Genomic DNA, 18,955 nt, shown 5'->3' with positions numbered 1-18,955 from the left:
AACCCACAATATTCAACTAAACAAGGGGACTGACCTCCATAGCACGCTCACCTCATTTTAAATAGTCTCCAATCGTGTCAATCTGAAATTTCTTTCTATCTGGAAATAATTCAGAAAAACAGTGGTCGGTGTAGAAAACCCAAGTACAGCAGTTGAACTCCTTTTGAAAGTGGAAGTTATCCAGGAACATTGTTGAGTGGTTGAGCACATTCATTTATTCTATTCATTATCATTATAATCCACTAACTGTGCTTATGGAGACAACTCCTTTGATTTGAAAGCCAAGTGACTCATTCATTTTCTATAACCACTTTATCCTACTGAGTGTCACAGGGAGGCTGGAGCCCATCCCAGCTATAAAGCGACAGATACCCCGGACAGGTCGACGGTCTATCGCAGCAAAGTGATTCATCTGTACAGAAATAGGGCAACAGATAATCTTATCTCGTGTCAATATCAGGGCTGGGTCAGTGCTTTCCATAAGAACGCACGTCTGTAGGCAACAGCTAAGCATAGTGGAGGTTCCTCACAGCTTCGGGGCCGAACTTCTACAAATTAAGTCAAAGGTTTGGCCCCATGTAAGGATATCCTCAGTGCTGAGAGGGTAGATCCATTATGCAATACCACGAAAAACAGTAAAGATCAGTCAAAAATTAATTCAGCTGCATTTAATGCATTTTGTAGTATTGTATAAAGTGTCAACATCAAAGCACGAATCAGTGCACTTAAAGTGGGGTCAACATGCCACAACATTGCAAAGACAAACCAAACAACTCCCCTTGGAGTAAACAGCAGAAGGGAAAAACTTTTTTTTTTTAATAGGGAGCAGGGACAGGGAGTAGGGTTGTCTACCTCAATCTCTACCTCTGGAGTACAGTTCAAATAAGTTTTAAGTCTATACAGCACCAAATCCCAACGAGGGACAACACCAATCTCAAGGCACTTCAAAGATACAGTCCAATTCAAGCCAATCATGGTCCAATTCATTGCAATACAATCAGAACCCAATCAATTCAAATTAATCAAAGTCCTAGTCCAAACTTACCCGTCAGAATTACGCACAACTCTTTATTTCTTGTTGGAATAACATAGATCGAAGCTGAAATACACAACTCCTCCAGATGCTTTTTCGACTAACCTGCCAAACACCTTGAAAACTGTGCACGAGCGTATCTAGGGAAACTGGTGCTTTGTAAAAGCTTCTGCGCTTGAACTTTTGTATGGCACGGCATATTTTTTTTCTCTCCTCCTCTCACCTAATGTGGGTCCTTTCTTTCTCTTATTAAAGGAGCGGCTGCGCTCTTCAATGAGCTGCGTGCCCTCTTTCTCCTGGCAGCGCACCCCAAGGAGCGCATGGCCGTGGTCACCTGTCTCCCCTGTCTGTTTTCCATGTTTGTCTGTCCGGATGGGTGTACTGGAACTGTAATTTCGTTATGCTGTAAGGTGTAATGACAATAAATTCATCATATATATATAAAAAATAAATAAATAATTACTTTGCACAAAACAAAAATAAACAGGCGACAGACAATAAAACCGAATTCAAAATGAGTTTATATAAAACATGAAAATGACAGTAATATAGACAAAATAAAGTACAATTTACACATCCATACCAATCTCAGCAAAGCAATTAATGACAGCTCATTGATTCTTTAGAAAAAAAACAACATTGTATATTTTCAGCAAGAGGTGGTTCCACAAAGGCTCTTCACTGACAACAGCTCCATCACAGTGTGTGTCTGGTCGCTGCGCCGCCACAGAGGGCCATCTGCTCCCTCAGTCATCCCCATCATGTGTATTCAAACTGATCTGCCTCCAACTAACTTTGCATTTCTGAGAGCTTGAATAAGATCTTCAGCTCTGAACGAAGAAGCCTTTCGGATGAGAAGTGAAACGTCCTCAAGATCCAAGAAGAAGTCCATTTGCCATTAATCAAGATCTTAGGATTAACATGACCTGAACGACTGAGAATTCACATCAACGTATATCTTTATATTTCTTAACTCTGCTTCAGAAGGCAGATAAATATATAAGGTGGGGCTAATGAGCAGCAACTGCAGATCCGGCTACAACCGTCCTCAGACTGCTTTTAATCAAATGCTTTACAGACCTGCTTGCTTCATCTGTTAAAATATTCATAGAGGTGACAAACAAGCAGCAGTGTCGCAGTTTTCTGCTTCTATTTACTGCTGTGTTCAGGAGTCAAAGCAGTTCTGTAATGTCCACTTTTAAAATGTCTAGCTTTCAGAGTTTACATAAGATTTTATCCACAAACTGTCTCTGTCTGATATACTCATTCAAAAGCAGAATTAGACATGGAAAAAAAGAAAGTGTGCTTAGGGAAGCTAAAGTAAATGTTAGCAGTTTGTTACAGCAGATCAGACAGTGTACTTTTCTTCTCCCTGCCTCTGTGCTTTGTGATAGTGAGTGTAGGTGCCGTAAAGCTCGTTGAACACCTCTCTGACTCCAACGTGCAGCCCGGCCTTCAGAAACTTGATATCCTGCTCCATGCACAAATCCAGTATGCAATAGATGCCCTCAGTTAGGTGCTGCTTGACATCTGGTCGCAGAGTAACCTGGAGAGGCAAACGAGGGCAATCATGAGAAATGAAAAGACAGTCGAGGCAAAGGGGAAAAAAAGAGGATTTTATTAAAAACAGAAGGGACCCGAAACCATAAATCTAAACTCAAACAGCCATCTTTAAAAACAGCTCTGAAAACGTAATCAATAAATATTACATTATTGTTATCGCTCCCATTTTGTAACAGCTCTGCATACACTTAGCTCCTTGAGTAATCCAAATAAATCTATTAATTTTGTCACTGAATTGAAAGCTTTGCATTTTCACCACGTTAAACTGCACATAGGATCCCTTTTAAAATCCAGAACTGTATAACGTGACGCCTTTGTGGCCTAATTCTGCGGCAGAGGACCGGCTACATCTCTAACAATTGATGTGTACACGTGCACCCGACTGAAAGAAGCAGAGCCATCTGTTCAGCCAGCAAGAAAACCAACACGGCAACGAGTACGGCTTTCCTTCGCCAACAATACGAAAACACACAATAGTCAACCAGCAATCACCGCGCTCTGTGAACCCTGCGAAACAAGCCGGGAGGATATTAAATAGCTGCTGCTTATTCATCTCTGTTACATTATACTCCCACAGGCATACAGGTGATCGACACCATGACCTGATGCACGAGGTGAAGGCTCACATTATGGGTTTCTGTCAACAAAGCTAAATAATGAAATATATTGTGGAGCTACAGCACATAAAAGGTTTGAGAGCGTCATGAAGGCTTGTGCTCCCATTACATTCCGTTTATGGATTCTGCAAAACTCAACGTGCCGAACGGTGGAAGACAAAGTTATGCATTACGTCCGTGTTTGTTTCTGCAGGTTTAGATTCTTTGTATGTGGTTTTCTCCTGAATTATCCCAACTGAAGGCTCGTCTTTTTGAAGTCTCAATCGTCCAGTTTGATAATATGGTAGTTCTGAGCCTCGGTAAAGATTTCCTTATTGTTAAATCTGTTTGAGTCACTGCAGGTCCAATCCACAGCAAGAAGCAACTTCTGTGATTGTGAAGATGTTAATCCAGCCTTGCAAAGTGAAGCATTGCGATTAAAAAAAAAAAAAAATCTTAAAAAAAAAGATCTAAATTCTTTATTTTGTTTTTTGCCATTATTTGACTTTCTAATGCATCTTCTGAACGAATACCGAAACTCTTGGATAGATTAAAACAGGGTAACAAAACTGAATTTGTAGAATATAAAAGGACAGTAACTCTCGGTTCTCTCATCATTTAAAAGAAAACAAACAAACACTGTAATATTGAATCTGCTATTTATTAAAGGTGTTCAACTCATGTCCAATGACTTTTAGCTACAGTCGCATAAAAATGCCCCTTTTATACTGCAGCTCTACTCTAGTCTAATAACACCTGGCTGCTGTGTAAGGACTTCATTTCCTGCTGTTAGAAGCAGGTCTGACACAAATGGCTAAATTCCTTTCAGACTTGCAAAGTCTATTTAAAAAGCTTAATTAAAAGCACAATAGAAATCACATTTTTGGATTATTAGAGGATTCACGCAGAGTTCAAAGCATCCCTGAAACACTAAATATTACTACTGTCCTCTTTGTCTGCTCATCTGTCAGACAGTCTGGATGGAACTGTTATATCTTCCTCTCAATGTGTGGCTCGGCTGGAAACTGCTGAATCAGGCTGGCGACATGTTAAACACAGTCTGGCAACAGACAGGAGTTGTGCTCACAAGCCAGACATGACTCACTGTATTGAGGGAACATCCAGCCTCAAGCTTCACTTCAGCACGTGGAGTTACGGTAATCCTGGACCTGTTCACTGGGATTTGGGAACATCTACAATTTGGCTAATGGAAATGTTTCCCATCCCCGCCTTTGAACAGTCAGCGTCTCCGTCACTCAGGTTTAACAGGTGCCAGACAAACTGGAAGATCAAGGGATTAGCCAAGCTCCTGCTGCCTCTATGGTGTGTGTGTGTGTGTGTGTGTGTGTGTGTGTATGTGTGTGTGTTACTCACAGCTGCAGAAAGTCACAGTGGATGACAGATTGGTTTGAATGAGGAAGTGTGTTGACTTGACATAATAACTTCTCTGTCACCAAACCACAAAACCATTTTCCGCATACTGCTAAAAAGACACAATAGACCATCGTTGTGCTTGTGTGTGCGCGTTTGTTTGAGTGTGTACCTTCTGTAGCTCCGTGACGTACTGAGCAACCACAAAGGCTGACAGCGCCGGGAAGTTTTCTCCTGCAGCCCCGATGTGAGAGTACATTCTCTCGATCAGTCTGGAGCACTGCAAATACACGTCACCGTCCGCACCTTCAGATAAAAACAACTCGTTACTTCATGTGCTTGTGTGTAGCAACTCAAGCTGGTCTATTAACTAATAACGCCTGACACTTCAAGCTTTGGGCTTTACGGGTAAGACAGTGAGAAAAACTCCTGAACAAACTGGCCTGTAAGCCAAGAGCACATTTGAGCATAGCCATGATGAACCCATCAAAATAAAAGGCCCTTCCATAGTTACTAAGTAATTAAGGCAGATTTCTGCAACAAAAGTCAGTTTATAGTGGATGTTTACCTAAAAATGAACATCGTCTTTAACACTGTGCCATTTATTCTTTAAATATATCTAATTCTGTGTTTGATTTCCGAGACGGAAGCCACACCAAACCCCGAGCCAGACCTGGACTGAAACTCTCTGAGTAAGTTATTCACTGACAGCTCTCTAACAGCAGATGAAAAGTCTTATTCCATCAGGCCTCAAATGCTTTCCTGCTGCTTTTACAACTTGCAGCTTTTCGTTGAGCACTCTTAAGTAAAAGCCCTGACCTCTCCAAGTAAATTAACTCAACCATTTGTGCACACAAAAGAACGTTTCTCTTTGATCCAAGGCCGTTGTTTTTTTTTTTTTGTTGCAATAATGCCCGATAATACCACAAGAATACTGGTCTGATCCTGTTCACTGCTACACAGTAACACAGTTATGTAGTTAAATGCAACAATAATCAAGATACTGACAAAAATATCTAATTACTGTAACTAATCAAAATGTTAGTGACAACAAAAGTTATTTTTTTGCAAAAAGCTAATATAACATTCGCTCTGTTGCTTTGCATCTTCTTTCCATGCAGTAATGCCTTAATTTGTCAAAAAAAATCCCGTACAAAAAAGCCGTCTCTACATCTAAATCAAGCTCCACTCACTTGAGAGCATGCATTCAAACTGTATAAGCTGTTTTTAATAGGCTGGTCTCTTGTGTGCCAATCAAATCGATAAGCTTTGCTCTGAGCCACCCGAGTCGGCTGCACTTGCTTCCAGTTAACCACACCAAGATGGGTTGCTGTGACGTCAGCCGAGAACACCTCTCAGTGCTAAAATTCCAACAATATTTTCCTTCTGAAGTCAGAAAAGGGCCGTGACATTACTGCACAGCATGAAGCCTGTTCGCCAACACTGAAAATGCTTGATGTCAATGTGTTCTGAGTTACATTCACTTGCTGAAGTTGTTTAAAGAGATTACATTAGTCGTTAAAAAAGGTAAAGCAGCAACTAATGACCTATAACACTCATCATTTAGAAAGTAGCTCTTTCGGTAGCGGTTACCTGTGTCCCCGTCTCTTCTCTGCCGACCCTCCTGCATGATAGAGGCCACCAGACGATAGAGGACATTTAAAAAGGATGGAGCTGCTTTCAGTATCACCTGCAGAAACACACAAGAAGTATATGGTCTGAGGAGCACTCAATATCCAGGATCATGTCTGTTTGGTAAATGTGGTTTTACATTTACATTTTATTTTTTTCAGTCACACTCAAAATTACTTAAGTGGTTTTGCTAAAATCTATTGATTAAAAATGAGCAACATATGCTGCAGACTCCTATATTCATGGGAGAGAAGGTGCATTTATTCTTGAGAATTTTACAGCCGACTTCAGTGTACGGAGGACTCCTTTGTCTCATTAATCGTTAATGTGAGTGTGGTCAGCTGGATCCAAGTTTAAAGAAGCTTCTGAGAAAGTATTTGATTTCAGGATGGTGCAAAATGAACAAAGAACGACACACTGAAATGTTTTTATATTTGGCAAAAACCGAATAGCCCATTACACAACAATCGCAGCTGCCAAAAATCTACAGCAGACGACACAACTAAACTAAAAGGTGGATTCCCAAAAGAGTTACATTGGATTTCTTTTCTACAGCTCTCTCTCCTCTGGTTTCTGTTCAAGGCCTGCTGTGGACAGGGGGAGGAACAGGAAGAATATAAACCAGGGAGGGATGATGTCACTGGCCCTGGTTGGAGCTCAGTAATGGTTTCCATCGGCTTAAACCAGCTCCATGCCAACCTTCTCTGCCAGCCCAGCCCTACCTCTTCTCTTCAGCTCCATCCTCCCACACCTCCTCTCTCCAGATCACTCCCGTCTTTTTTCCATTTTGCCCTAAAACTTCCCTCGTCTGCCACATTCCAATCAAGTCAAACCCTTTTGTTCATTATATCCAGCTTCCCTGCCTCATTTCTACATAACTTACTTCTTACGCTCCTCTATTCCTCTTTTAAAGTACTCTGCTTTCCTTGTCCGACTCCCCTTTCCTCTCAGTGAATTATTCCTTCTCCTCCTCTGCTGGTCTCCTTAACTGATGTCTTTTGTCCTCACTAACATCTGATCTCACTTAGCTGCTTCTTGGCATGTTTAATTCAGAGCAGCTGTCCCATTGCGGTCCTGCTGTGTCACGGTTTTTGAGCTACTAGAACCCCACAAAAAAGTAGGAAAAAAAAAAGTTGAGTGAAAAATTCTTTTAAAAAAAGGGTAAGGCTATTTGCACCCCTGGTACAATTAGCACTGTATGCTGATTGTACCCTGGTGCAAATAGAAGTGAATGCTATTCGTACCCCGGTGCACTCAGCAATGTGTTCTATTGATACCCCGTCTGGTGCAATTAGAAGTGTATGCTATTTGTACCCCAGTGCAATTAGAAGTGTATGCTATTTGTACCCCAGTGCAATTAGAAGTGTATGCTATTTGTACCCCAGTGCAATTAGAAGTGTATGCTATTTGTACCCCAGTGCAATTAGAAGTGTATGCTATTTGTACCCCAGTGCAATTAGAAGTGTATGCTATTTGTACCCCGGTGCAATTAGAAGTGTATGCTATTTGTATGGATGATTATGAAAAAATAAACTGAAATGGCAGCTAAAGTTTTGCTTCATGGTTGCTTTGGTTATATAGCTAATAATCATAACTTTAAGCTTAACGAAAAATGGGAGAAGTGATTTAGCATGAAATGATAGCTAGTTGAACCACTGTCTCCCGTGTGGAGGATTACGTCGCCCATTAGGCCAGAGATGTCCTCAGCTAAGAGTTAAGAAAGACATCTATATTTCAATGGGTTTTTTCAATTTAAAAAGATCATCAGAATTCTTCGCTTTCTGATGAAGAAAAAACGAATGTCCGCAATGGCCTTTGTGCTCACGAGCAAGGTGTTTTTGGTGGTAATTCACGGGGTGTGAAGAATCACAGATCTATAAAGAACCTTCTTTATAGATCAGTGGTGTGAATAGTGTAAGGCTATTGTACCAGGGGTGCTAATAGACATTCAGAATAAGGTATGCTATTTATAGCAAAGTGTGCTAGTTACACCCCGGTGCACTAGCTAATTGTTGCAATCAAAACTTCCGTTTGAGAACTGAATTGTTTTTCAAATTGCGCGCCTTCTCTGCAGAGTCTTTGGTATGCGCACTATCACTTCTCACTGCCAAAATGCATCAGGCAAGAATCAAACCCAGGACTCCTGCGTCTTTACCCAAATCGCTTACCACTACGCTAGTTGATCCTATAACATATCTGTGGTGTGCAGGTAACTTTATAGTTAATATGGCTGAACGTCATGATCGCGAAATTTCTAAAAACTAACAAACTGACGGTTGTAATGTGTTCACTGAACATCGATTATGAAAATAAAACACAATGTTTCCATCTAGTTTTTAATTGGAACAGATATTAGTGCCGAAACCTAGCAGTATTCTTCACTTTCTGATGACGAAAAAACGGATGTCCGCCATGTTTTTTGTGCAAGCCAGCAGCTTTTATTTTGGTGTTACGTCACGGGGTGTGAATAGCTCAGCTGTGTGGCCAAGGCTATTTGTACCAGGGGTGCAAATAGACACTCCGTTTAAAAAATAGACTCATCGACATGATCACAAGAGGGGTTGGATATGCTGATATAGAAATATTTTAAACTTTCAAAACTTCTTTGCGTCTCTAAAAGGAGAAACTATGGTGTTCCTATTCGAGATTTTTGGGGGTTAATGCAAACACTGCCGGTAAAAGGGTAAAATATGGAAGTTATGAGGTTTTCAAGCAGCTTCAGCATGACTCTGGTGAGCTGCAATATCCTTTGGTTGAAAGCGACATTCCTCTGTGAAATATCCCGAAGGAAATATCCTGAACGCACGTTCTTCACATCATGGATTCAAACCAGCAGTCTTGACCGATAACTTGCATAAAAGGAAAGTGAACGTCTGGTTTCTTAAGTGGGAGAGGGGACACATCGCAGCCAATATAAATCTCACGTCTGAATTCATGTAATCTACAAAAAGACAAGAGAGGATTTAACTTTTTGAAATACTTTGTGCGATAACATAAAACGAAAGGTTGCACTGAAACAACAATCATTTAATGTGAAGCATCTTCCTCTTTGATGAACATGTTACATAAACATAATCAACTAATTCCTAACTCTTTCTTTACTGGAAAGAGCACAGTGCTATAATTGACTCGGATTGATGATCATTTCTAATGTTTTCTGTAGAAGAATGACCAGCAAGTAAAAGCAGCTTCATTATGATAAATAAATCAAAACAACTTGCATTTCACATATTAATGCAAGTGAAACAACCAGACCAAAAAAAGTGTGTTATCTGTTATAAGTATTCTAGTATACACACTGCTCGGACAAAAAAAAGTCACGAATACACTAATACACAACGTTTAGCTTTGATGACCGAACACGTTCGCCGAGGCTCGTCACTAGAAACTTGTCCAATGTCACAGCATTCCGGAATTTTTCACGAATATCTAGCAGTGATGATGGGAGAGTCTGACCTCAGAGTAAAGTATTCTCCGGCACATCCCAAATATTCTTAGTGGGGTTAAGAGTTTTGACTCTCTGGTGAGCAATCCATGTGTGAAAATGATATCTAAAGTTCCCTGAACCAAACGTATACAATCTGAGCCCAATGAATCCCATCTTCTTGAAATATTCATGTCCCATCGGGGCAGGGAAAGAAATCTATTAAAAAGGAAAAACCTCGTCATTTAGCATATTCAGGTAACATCATTTTTTGGGCATGTGACGTTTAGGCCTGACAAACCACCAGATCATAGCCTTGTACTGTAGTCACCAGGCCTGAAGGCTGCAGCAATTCAAACCGCCTCTCTTCTAACCCAGACTGTTTTGGCTCCTCTAAAAAGTAAATACAACTTTGTTTTTAAAGGCAGGCTTTTAGTTAGAGAGGTATTTAATGTCATTTACTGTCTTTTATGGTTTGCTGTTTTTAAACTTCTCTTGTTGTATTGATTGTGAAGCACTTTGGGATTTTTATCTGAGAACAGGGCTAATCTGGACTCATCAGACCACATGACCATTTCCCATTGCTCCTTTGTCCAATCTTTATGCTGGATAGCCATTTTCTTTTCATAGGTCTAAATGAAAAGTGGTTTTCATCAGGCTACAGTCCCTCATTCCCAATACCGTGAATTCCCTTCGCATTATGCTCGTAGAAATTCTCTTCTTTCACAAGTAACCACTGCGATGTGCTCTAAGCTAAACATTTAAGTGGTCTCTGCTCTCTGAACCTTAAAGCTGATGGTTCAACACTGTGCCTAACAGTTTAATCGTGCACTGAACAAATCCTGATATTCGTTTGGAGAAAAGTCATTTTCCCCGTATCAGCTTGTGGCGCCATTCAAACATTACTTCTTGCCTCTGGTTTAAAATCAACCATTTTAATCTATTATGGCAGTTCAGATCTGGACATATTGATATAGTTTTAAGGACTTTATTAATAACTACGGTACTCCCTTTTTCCCCTCCATCCATATCATCGTGACTCAATGACTTTGCTTCCACATTCTTTCACTCCGTAACTCCACCAACCACACATGGATTATTCTCTTGGTACCTGAGGATGACACTGGATGATGGCAAACAGCATCTCATGAACAGCCAGGAACACAGCGTGGTAAACGGAGGGAGTCAGGCGGTCGAGGGGAAGCGAGTGGAGCACTCCAAAAACTAAAATGACATGATGAGGGTTGGTGATGAGCCCCTCCCCCTGGCGCAACAGTGATGTCATTGACATCACCATGGGAACAGTAAAGGGAAGGGTCAGAGAGACATCCTGACTGGATGATCTTATGAAGGGCTGCAACACACAAAAGACAACAGACACTTAACATCAGAGAAACGCATCCAGACACAGTGATGAGAAGAATTTTTTCATATGTGACCTTTTTAAAGATCTGTGGAAGTAATTCAACTGCCAATGATCTGACATGTAACCACAGTAAGAGCACAGGTGTTACTACAGCAGTGGCTCTGACGTGTTCACATGACGGGGACACCAGGACCCTGAAGCAGAAGCAGCTAAAGGGAGTTTACGTCAGCCTTCGCTGATTCAATCAATTACATTTGTGTCTTCCTACCGTGGCACGAACTATCTCCTGCAAAAAGGGCATATCATTTACATATAATCTGATTGAATAACCCCCCCCCCCCCAATATGGCCCGATTTCACATTGAATCGCAACATGCTTAAAGACTTCTTCAGATATTCTTCTGCTTCTAAAGCATGAATATTTTTTCCTCCCATTTAAGTTAGATGTTTCAAACATTTAAACTGCCCATTTGCGGTAGAAAGAGGAGAGCCAAAGACATACAGAAACAACATGTGGACATTCTGAGCGCGGGTTACAGAGCGTTTATGCATCTTCAAGTACTGCACGTGCCTGGGTGTGTGTTCCACTGATGTAAAGTCACATCCACTGAAAGAAAGCCTCAGTGAAAATGTCATTGAATATGATCCTGTCATGTGGCTTCTGTGTCACATAAAAGTGTTGTCATGTGAACCTGCAGAACACAGAAACTAAAGTTATCCATGACCTAAAAACACAATGTAATTCATTGTATTCCTCCAAGTTTATTATTCCTTTAACTTAGAGGGAAGCTTCTCCTGACAGGGAGGCAGGGGACTGCTTTCAGAAAACTTTTTTTTTTTTTTTTTCCCCTTTTGGCTGTCCGACGTGATTATTTTAACACCAAACTTACAAAAAGTCAAACTACTCTGACTCACAAACCTGTATTCATGTACACATCTGTGTCCAAGAAAAACAGATGTTTTTGTGCATCTTCAGTGAAACGTGCTCTTTACTAAGCTGCACACTAAGCTGCACAGCCTGCGTGTTAATGTGTGTGTGTGTGTGGGTTTGGGGGTTTTCTCACCACCATCGCCGAAATGATCTGTGGAGCAGTGAGCCACAGAGCTTTAGAGCAGGTTTCAGGTAGCGAACAACAGGACAGCAGCTTGATGATGATTACAGCTGATAGCACCTCCTGGAGTACGGTAAGAAGAGGCTGAATTTTAGGAAACTTTTTAGTTCCATGTATTAAAAAAAAAAAAAGTATCTAAAGTATAAAAGTATAAAAAGTCTGATGTTGTGCTTAAGTAAAAGTGCAACAGGGTTAAAATACTCTAGCACATACTATACTGAAGCACAAAAGCGTTTGTATTAAAACAGACTTTAAAATCAAAATTTTAAAAGTACTCATCTGCACAAGTAAGTTGGAATATAGCACACATTATATTCATCAATCAATTTTGATCGTCCTCTAAATCTTTGGGATTTTTAAGGAAATTATTGACTGTATATCAGCTAGGTAGCTAGTGTCCCCACAGGGATTCACAAGGAGTCATCTCAATCTAAAAATCCTAATAAGGAAACTATTCATTATTCACATTGTGTAGCATCAACTCAACCTGCAAAGTGACTAGTTTCAGTTTGTTAAGTTATCTGACAAATGTAGCAAAGTAAGAGGTGCGATATCTATCTTTGAACTGTAGTGGAGTGAAAGTATACAAAAACAGAAAATTGAAACGTACCCAAGTACAGCAGCTGAATAATACCCCTTAGTTTATTTCTACCGTTGGTATTTAATGCCACACTAATCATCATTCACTTGGAAAGAGGAGACCTTCCCTCCCATCAAGTACCAGAGATTTTTATTTAACAAAGACTGTCAGGTTAAAATACGAGACAATTCAGATGTAAACATTATCAGACTTGATCTTAGCCTCACCTTGCACTGTCCTGCCCTCAGCTTGCTAATATCCAGTCCTTCTCTGACCATCAACAGAAGCAGGTTGAACTGACTTGTAGTACTTTTCTCCACCAGGTGGCGCAACAGCTCCTGCACTGCTGGCTCCAGCTCACCAACATCGGTACATGACAGCCAAGGAGCTGAAAGCAAAGGGAAAGTGGGCAATATTCATTCATCCATCCATCAGTCAAATACAAGTCCATAATTCGGTTTTTTAGGTTACAGTGTGGACACAAACTAAATAAAATTCCACCTGTAAAGTTTCTTTTTTAACATGTGTTCATACAACCTGATGCTAATTCATGAAGATAGGATCTTGAAAATGAGGGACATGTCCTGACACTTGCTGATTTGGTCTTTTTTTGTCAAATGTTCCCTAAAAGAATTCTTGAACCTTGACCTAAACACATCCTTGAGAATACTTCAATCGAAAAGCTCATTTTCTAATGCTCCCTCAGGTGGAAACTTGCGTCAATATGTACAATATGCAAATGTTGTTAATCAAAGAACCGTTTGTGTGAGCGAATGTTATTTTTCTTTTGAATATTGGCCCATATACCTGCCAGCAGTCTGTGGACATTCTGCAGTATCTGAATGTACAGCTCCTCCAACTCCTGCCCTTCCTCCCCGGCCTCTCCTTGCTCCCTCTTCTCCAGCGCCGTGTAAAAAACAGACAGGAAACGGAGAGAGGCAACCAAAAAGTTCATGGGCCTGGAGGCGGAGCTCATTTCTCTGAGGACCTGTTGGCAGAAGCCACGGTAAAGGGTCATGTGCGTCAGGGTGAGCTTGGTGCCACTCTGCTTGCTCTCGTCCTCCACCGACAGCGAGGCCAGCTCGCCGTGCAGCATGACTGTAACAACTTCCACAACAAAAGCTTGGCCGAGGATGCTGGTTGGCTGGATGACTGCCTCACAGCCAGTCTGGGGCTTTAGGACGAACTCAACAGCAGGTCCCAGCGAAGCGGTCGTTCTCGCGAGCATTTGGGTTAAAGTTTGATCCATTTGCTTGCTTCTTCCCAAGTTAGAGGTCACTGCCTGAGAGAACGACGTCAGGGACGCCAGCAGAAGATGAACGGACGTCATAGATTCTCCGGAACTTGATTGTACAATTTGCTTACTTGTCATTTCTTTACTGGTAAGATAGGAGGCAAACTGATCCAGGTTGAGTCGAACACTGCTGTTTCTGATAATAATCAACTGGACCAAAGAGCTTATGAAGACCTGTGCTGCTTTGACTAAATCCAGCCAATCAGCGCTGCGTGTGGCTCCAAGTCTTGCACTGTTGCTGTGCCACAGGAGACCCGACACAGCAGTCTGCAGCAGAGTACCACCATGGATGAGCTTTAAAACACTTTGGAAGCTTCTACCTTCCAGAAGATAATCCAGAACCTTGAGCAGCTTCCCTAGGAAGAGAGCATCGCCTCCATATTCAGGAGAGTCTGTGATCATCTGTTCCGGCTGCCTGGAGGTGGAGGTAAACACGAAGAGGAGCACGAGGAACACGGAGGAGAGATCTTCAGAGTTCATCCCATCTGGGTTGAGCTTTGTTAGGACCTGGAGCAGGTTCACCAGCTCCTTAACGTGATCGTCTGTCAACAGCACCTGCACATCTCCAGTTTTAGAAGATGACAAAATGTCCTCAATTATGGCCTCTTTCTGTATCAGTGGGGACAGAGGCTGAAATGCATCGCTCTCTGAAGGAATGGCTCCAGCTTCTTTCTCATAAAACGTCAAAAACGTAGGACAAACTCTGGGTTTGTGTCCCGTCCCGAGGACAGTGATAATCCTTTGTGTGAGGAGTCGAACTGTGGCAGAGAACAGAGGAGGCATCTCGGCAAGAAATGGGCTCAGAATAAGCTGTGAAGATATGAGGAAGAAAGTCAGACAGCCAGGTGGCAGATCTCTGGATGCTTCTGCCCGTTTGTGAAGCAATGAACTGACCAGGACTTGTGCCATGTGGCTGATGTCTTCTCCACGCAGGTGTGGAAGAATCAAGGGCAAATTGGTTGTGAGGAGATACCAGTGTGCCACGTGGTAGGTGCTGGCATTCACACTGCCTATCTCTCTATCCCATGCCGGCTGCTCTCCGTCTGGTCTCACCTCAAGCTCTGACTTGGCTAAGATAAACTGGGCTGCACTCCTCAGCAGTGCTGCGGTGCTGGATTCACAGAGTAAAGTGTTGTCCAACAAAACCTTTTTCATCTGCTGTAAAGTGAGGAGTTTGAGCAGCAAGCAGCTCAGGGGGCTGCAGGAGGGGGAGGGACGGAGACGTGCAGGTAAGAGTGCACCCGATATGAGACTCTCCATGTGGCCTGTGAGCGGAGAACTGGAAGACGTTTGAGTTTCTGTCACAGCTGCTGCCAGGGACGAATCAACAGACGTGTATTTGCTGCAGTACATGTGGAAGAGTGTGTCCACTTCCACCCGGGTGTATTTGAGCAGCAGAGTGGCCTCCAGGGTCCTTTGTTCCCAGAGTGTTTCTATTTTCAACTCTGAAACTTTTTGGGACTCTTTGGGGTCCAGATTCTTTTTGAATTTCTTTCGAATCCTTTGAACTGAACTCAGATTTAAAGGCTTTCTCTCTGCTTGCAATAGATGTAGTAGCTCCTCGGCTGTCTGCTGCATCTCCTCCATCAGTCCTTTGCTTTGCCTGACTAAGGGAACAGGAGAGGCATCATCTAGAGTCTTCAGATTAATTAAAACAACATGAAGCAGCTGACAGAGAGAGGCTAGTTTTAGAGATGCATCTTCTCTCTTTTGATTGCCCTGTCCTCCATCAGTCTCCATCTTCTCTGCCTCGCTTTCCTCTTTCACCAGGTCAGGTACGACATACATCTTTATGCTCTTCAACACTGATGAGCAGATCTCTAGGACCTGAGAGGGTGGGGTTTCCAGGAGATAAGTCTTGAGGGACTTGGAGATACCCTCAGACAGCAGAGGAGGCCGGCGGTCATCCAGAGCTGGCTGACAGATCACAGACAGGAGCTGAGAGAAGAGACGAGGCAGCTGACGGAGCTTGGTGTAGATCTGGAGGAGGCTGCATACCATCAGCTGTTGGAAACACACACACACGTTCCACTGATTATCCAAGTATTTCACTTAGAAATATTATTTATTGTTTATTCTGAACTGCATTTAATTTGTGAGTTACAACGAAAAATAAATAAATAAAATCAAACCTGTCTGGCCTGCTGCACTTGCGCTTCCATGTCTTCAGCGTTTACCCATGCTGAGGATAATAGCTGGTCCAAGTCTGGTTCAAGAATCAGATGATTGAGATTCAAAAGCACCTTTAAGCAGTGGTACCATGACGGTATGCTGAAATTCAAGAGGGTCACGTTTCTTCAATGATCTGTTCAACAGCATGGTTAGAGAAAATGATACTTCAAGACAAAACAAAACTATATTAAAAAGAATCGTTTGCTACCTTGGCTGGGCTTCGTTGAAGAGTATTTCGGCCAAGGTTCTATAAAAGTTGAGCTGGACCTCTTTGTGTCGTATCCTGTCTGCAGCAACATTATATATATCTGCTGACAGAGCCTGGCTCAGCAGAGACTCCACAGCCTGCAGAGCCAGGCTCCAGCTCTCTGGTGCGCTTGTGGAGTCTTGAGGCGACTTCTCCCCAGGCGGAACGGTGCCCCGCTGCTCTGCTTTGGCAGGCACGGCCGAGCTTCCGTCGGGATGAAGATCTAGAGCTGGGACCAATCTGACGAGATAATAGAAACACAGCGTCTTCTGCTCCTCCTTACCTTCTCCTTTCCCGTAACTTTCCAAGAAAAACTTGAAAAACAGAGACAATGCATCAGACTTCACAGAGTAGTGCAGACTCGGCTCACAGAAGCCCTGAGCGCTCAGCTTGCAAAGTACGGCGCTGACTGGCTTCAAAGGCCCCTTTGTCCCTCCTGAACCCCATTTCCCAGAATCCTCTTTTGTTGGAAAAAGCTCCGCCTTGTACGAGGTCAGGTGCTCAGAGGAGAAGAGAGCTAACTGAAGGATGGAGTCTATCTTGATGCGGCTGTCTCTGCGCAGCTGCTGGCGGAGATGCAAACGTGGGTGAGAGGGTGCAAGTTCCTGAGAGGTCAGCAGGTATCTGAGCAGCACCAGCGGTTGGATCAGCTGGTTGGTGACCACAGTGAAAACTCTGTTGGGGTTGGCTTGTTGTCGCTGCACTGTCAAATAACAAGACAGCACCTGAAGGAACACCTCAAATAAATGAGCAGAGGGGGAGATTTTCTTTGGCTTGGAAGGAGATTTGTTAGCATTCAACTCTGGATGATCTGGTGCATCTTCACTGGGGACAGACGCGTTAACTTGGCGCTCTGTGAGCAAAGGCGTCTGCATCTCACGGCAGGCCAGCAAGCAGAACTTGGCCAGCAGATTGACCATAAGTTCATACTTTGTGGTAAAAACAGACGAGAGTGCAGGAGAAGAGAAGATGCTCCTGAACACACTCAGCAAGGTGGACACGCACACCTGCGACTGACCACGTCCACAATCCTGCAGGCGGTCGAGCAGCAGCTAGAGGCAGAGGAGAGAAAAAGCTGTTAATAAAGTCAAGTCAGCATAAACTGACGCTTATTCCGAGAGGTTCTTTGGGATGGTGTGTACTGATGAATGTAAACTCTATACCCAGAGCATTAATCCAACACGTAGCAACTCAATATAAAAAAAAAAAAATCAGCGAAGAGAATAGGCGAAACCAATGAGCACTGCGACATTAAAATATACATTTCTTTCGAATTTTCTGGTGTTTTTAAACCAATAGTCGGCGTACCTGTGCCATATTGAGCCTCAGAGTGACGGTCTTTCCCTGCTTAAGGAAAGAGTGGAGCTTCCGGGTGTGAAGCACATCATCAAGGTAGCACCATAAGCCTTCCAAAACATCCTGAGAGAACTCCACCTTTTTATTGTGCCACCCTGAGAGGGCATGGGTGCACCAGTCCAACAACACCTAAACAGACCGAGGATCCAGGGAGGCATGAGTAAACAATGACTTAAGACGGATAAAAACCCGTGACCATGCTTCATTTGTTACCTGCTCTTTGTTGGGCAGCAGGCACTGAGAGGAGATCCAGGCAAAACGTGCCAGCTTCAGCTTGTTCTCCCACGGAGTCTGTGGACTCTTCAGTTTCAGATGGATACCCGAGTATATGGCAGCCATCGCTGCAGCTGCTGGTGCTCAGGTCAGGTCGGACAGACCTGAGGAAGGAGAGGAGCAAGAGGCAGAAAGGGTGAGATGAAAGAGGAATCCGAGTTATCAATCACACTTTATTCTGACAAACTGTCACGGAGAGATGAGAAAACACATGGAAAGGAAGCAACACAAATCCCGAAGGGACAGAAAAATATCACCGTAGACGGTTTGTTTCACAAGCCATTCGTTCCGATTCAGCATAAATGGTGAAAGTGAAGGAAATCTTCACATCTGTTGGAGTCTGTTCAGTGCCCATAGATCGACATGCTCTCAAGCTAACGATTAGCTATTCTTGCTAATGTCAAGCTAGGCTAATACCTGAGCTTCTGTTTGTCTACAAACAAATCGCCACTGAGCTCGAACTTAACTTGTTTAGTGTTCATTAGATTTTCTTTTATTAACGCCAGTTATGAGACTTACAAGTTTTGAACCCGCACGTGTCTCCTGTTGTCAGATTTGGACGAACTTTCAACTTTCACCCTGTGGGCCAGGCTGAAGCAATCGATAATCGATGCGATCTCTCGGCTACCTGACTCCTCAACCACAACTTTGCTTTTTTTCGGCTGCCGATAAAACAGTCCCGTTCCATTGCTGATCATACCTGCCTTGAATCAATCCTATTACACGAATATTCAGCCCCAGTGTTGTTTTTTTTAACTCGAATCTCACCTCCCAGTTAGATTGGGATTCATGTGCTGAAACCGTGTGTAATGGAAAAGAAAGAAAGAAAGAAAGAAAGAAAGAAAGAAAGAAAGAAAGAAAGAAAGAAAGAAAGCTTTTTAAAGCAGACTATAAACCCAAAATTATAGAGATATTCTTGCAATTTTTCATTCCGTT

The 18,955-nt window shown here is 42.6% G+C and overlaps 1 protein-coding gene across 1 annotated transcript; it reads right to left on the bottom strand.

Moving 5' to 3' along the window:
• Positions 1-1,536: 1,536 nt before the first annotated feature.
• On the bottom strand, positions 1,537-18,835 carry urb2 (URB2 ribosome biogenesis homolog). Its single transcript, XM_075462802.1, has 12 exons — positions 18,539-18,835; positions 17,960-18,123; positions 17,699-17,875; positions 16,352-17,442; positions 16,104-16,242; positions 13,485-15,975; positions 12,905-13,065; positions 12,050-12,160; positions 10,731-10,973; positions 6,157-6,253; positions 4,736-4,869; positions 1,537-2,579 (listed from the first exon to the last, which is right to left on the bottom strand). Exons 2-12 carry the CDS (start codon positions 18,083-18,085, stop codon positions 2,382-2,384), a joined length of 4,968 nt encoding a protein of 1,655 aa, XP_075318917.1. The 5' UTR covers positions 18,086-18,123; positions 18,539-18,835; the 3' UTR covers positions 1,537-2,381.
• Between the last annotated feature and the right edge of the window lie 120 nt (positions 18,836-18,955).

The sequence above is a fragment of the Odontesthes bonariensis genome, chromosome 1, assembly GCF_027942865.1.
Source record: "Odontesthes bonariensis isolate fOdoBon6 chromosome 1, fOdoBon6.hap1, whole genome shotgun sequence".
In the NCBI taxonomy this organism is placed as follows: Eukaryota; Metazoa; Chordata; class Actinopteri; order Atheriniformes; family Atherinopsidae; genus Odontesthes; species Odontesthes bonariensis.
Note: the sequence above shows the minus strand (reverse complement) of the source record. Positions and strands in the feature narration are given on the sequence as shown.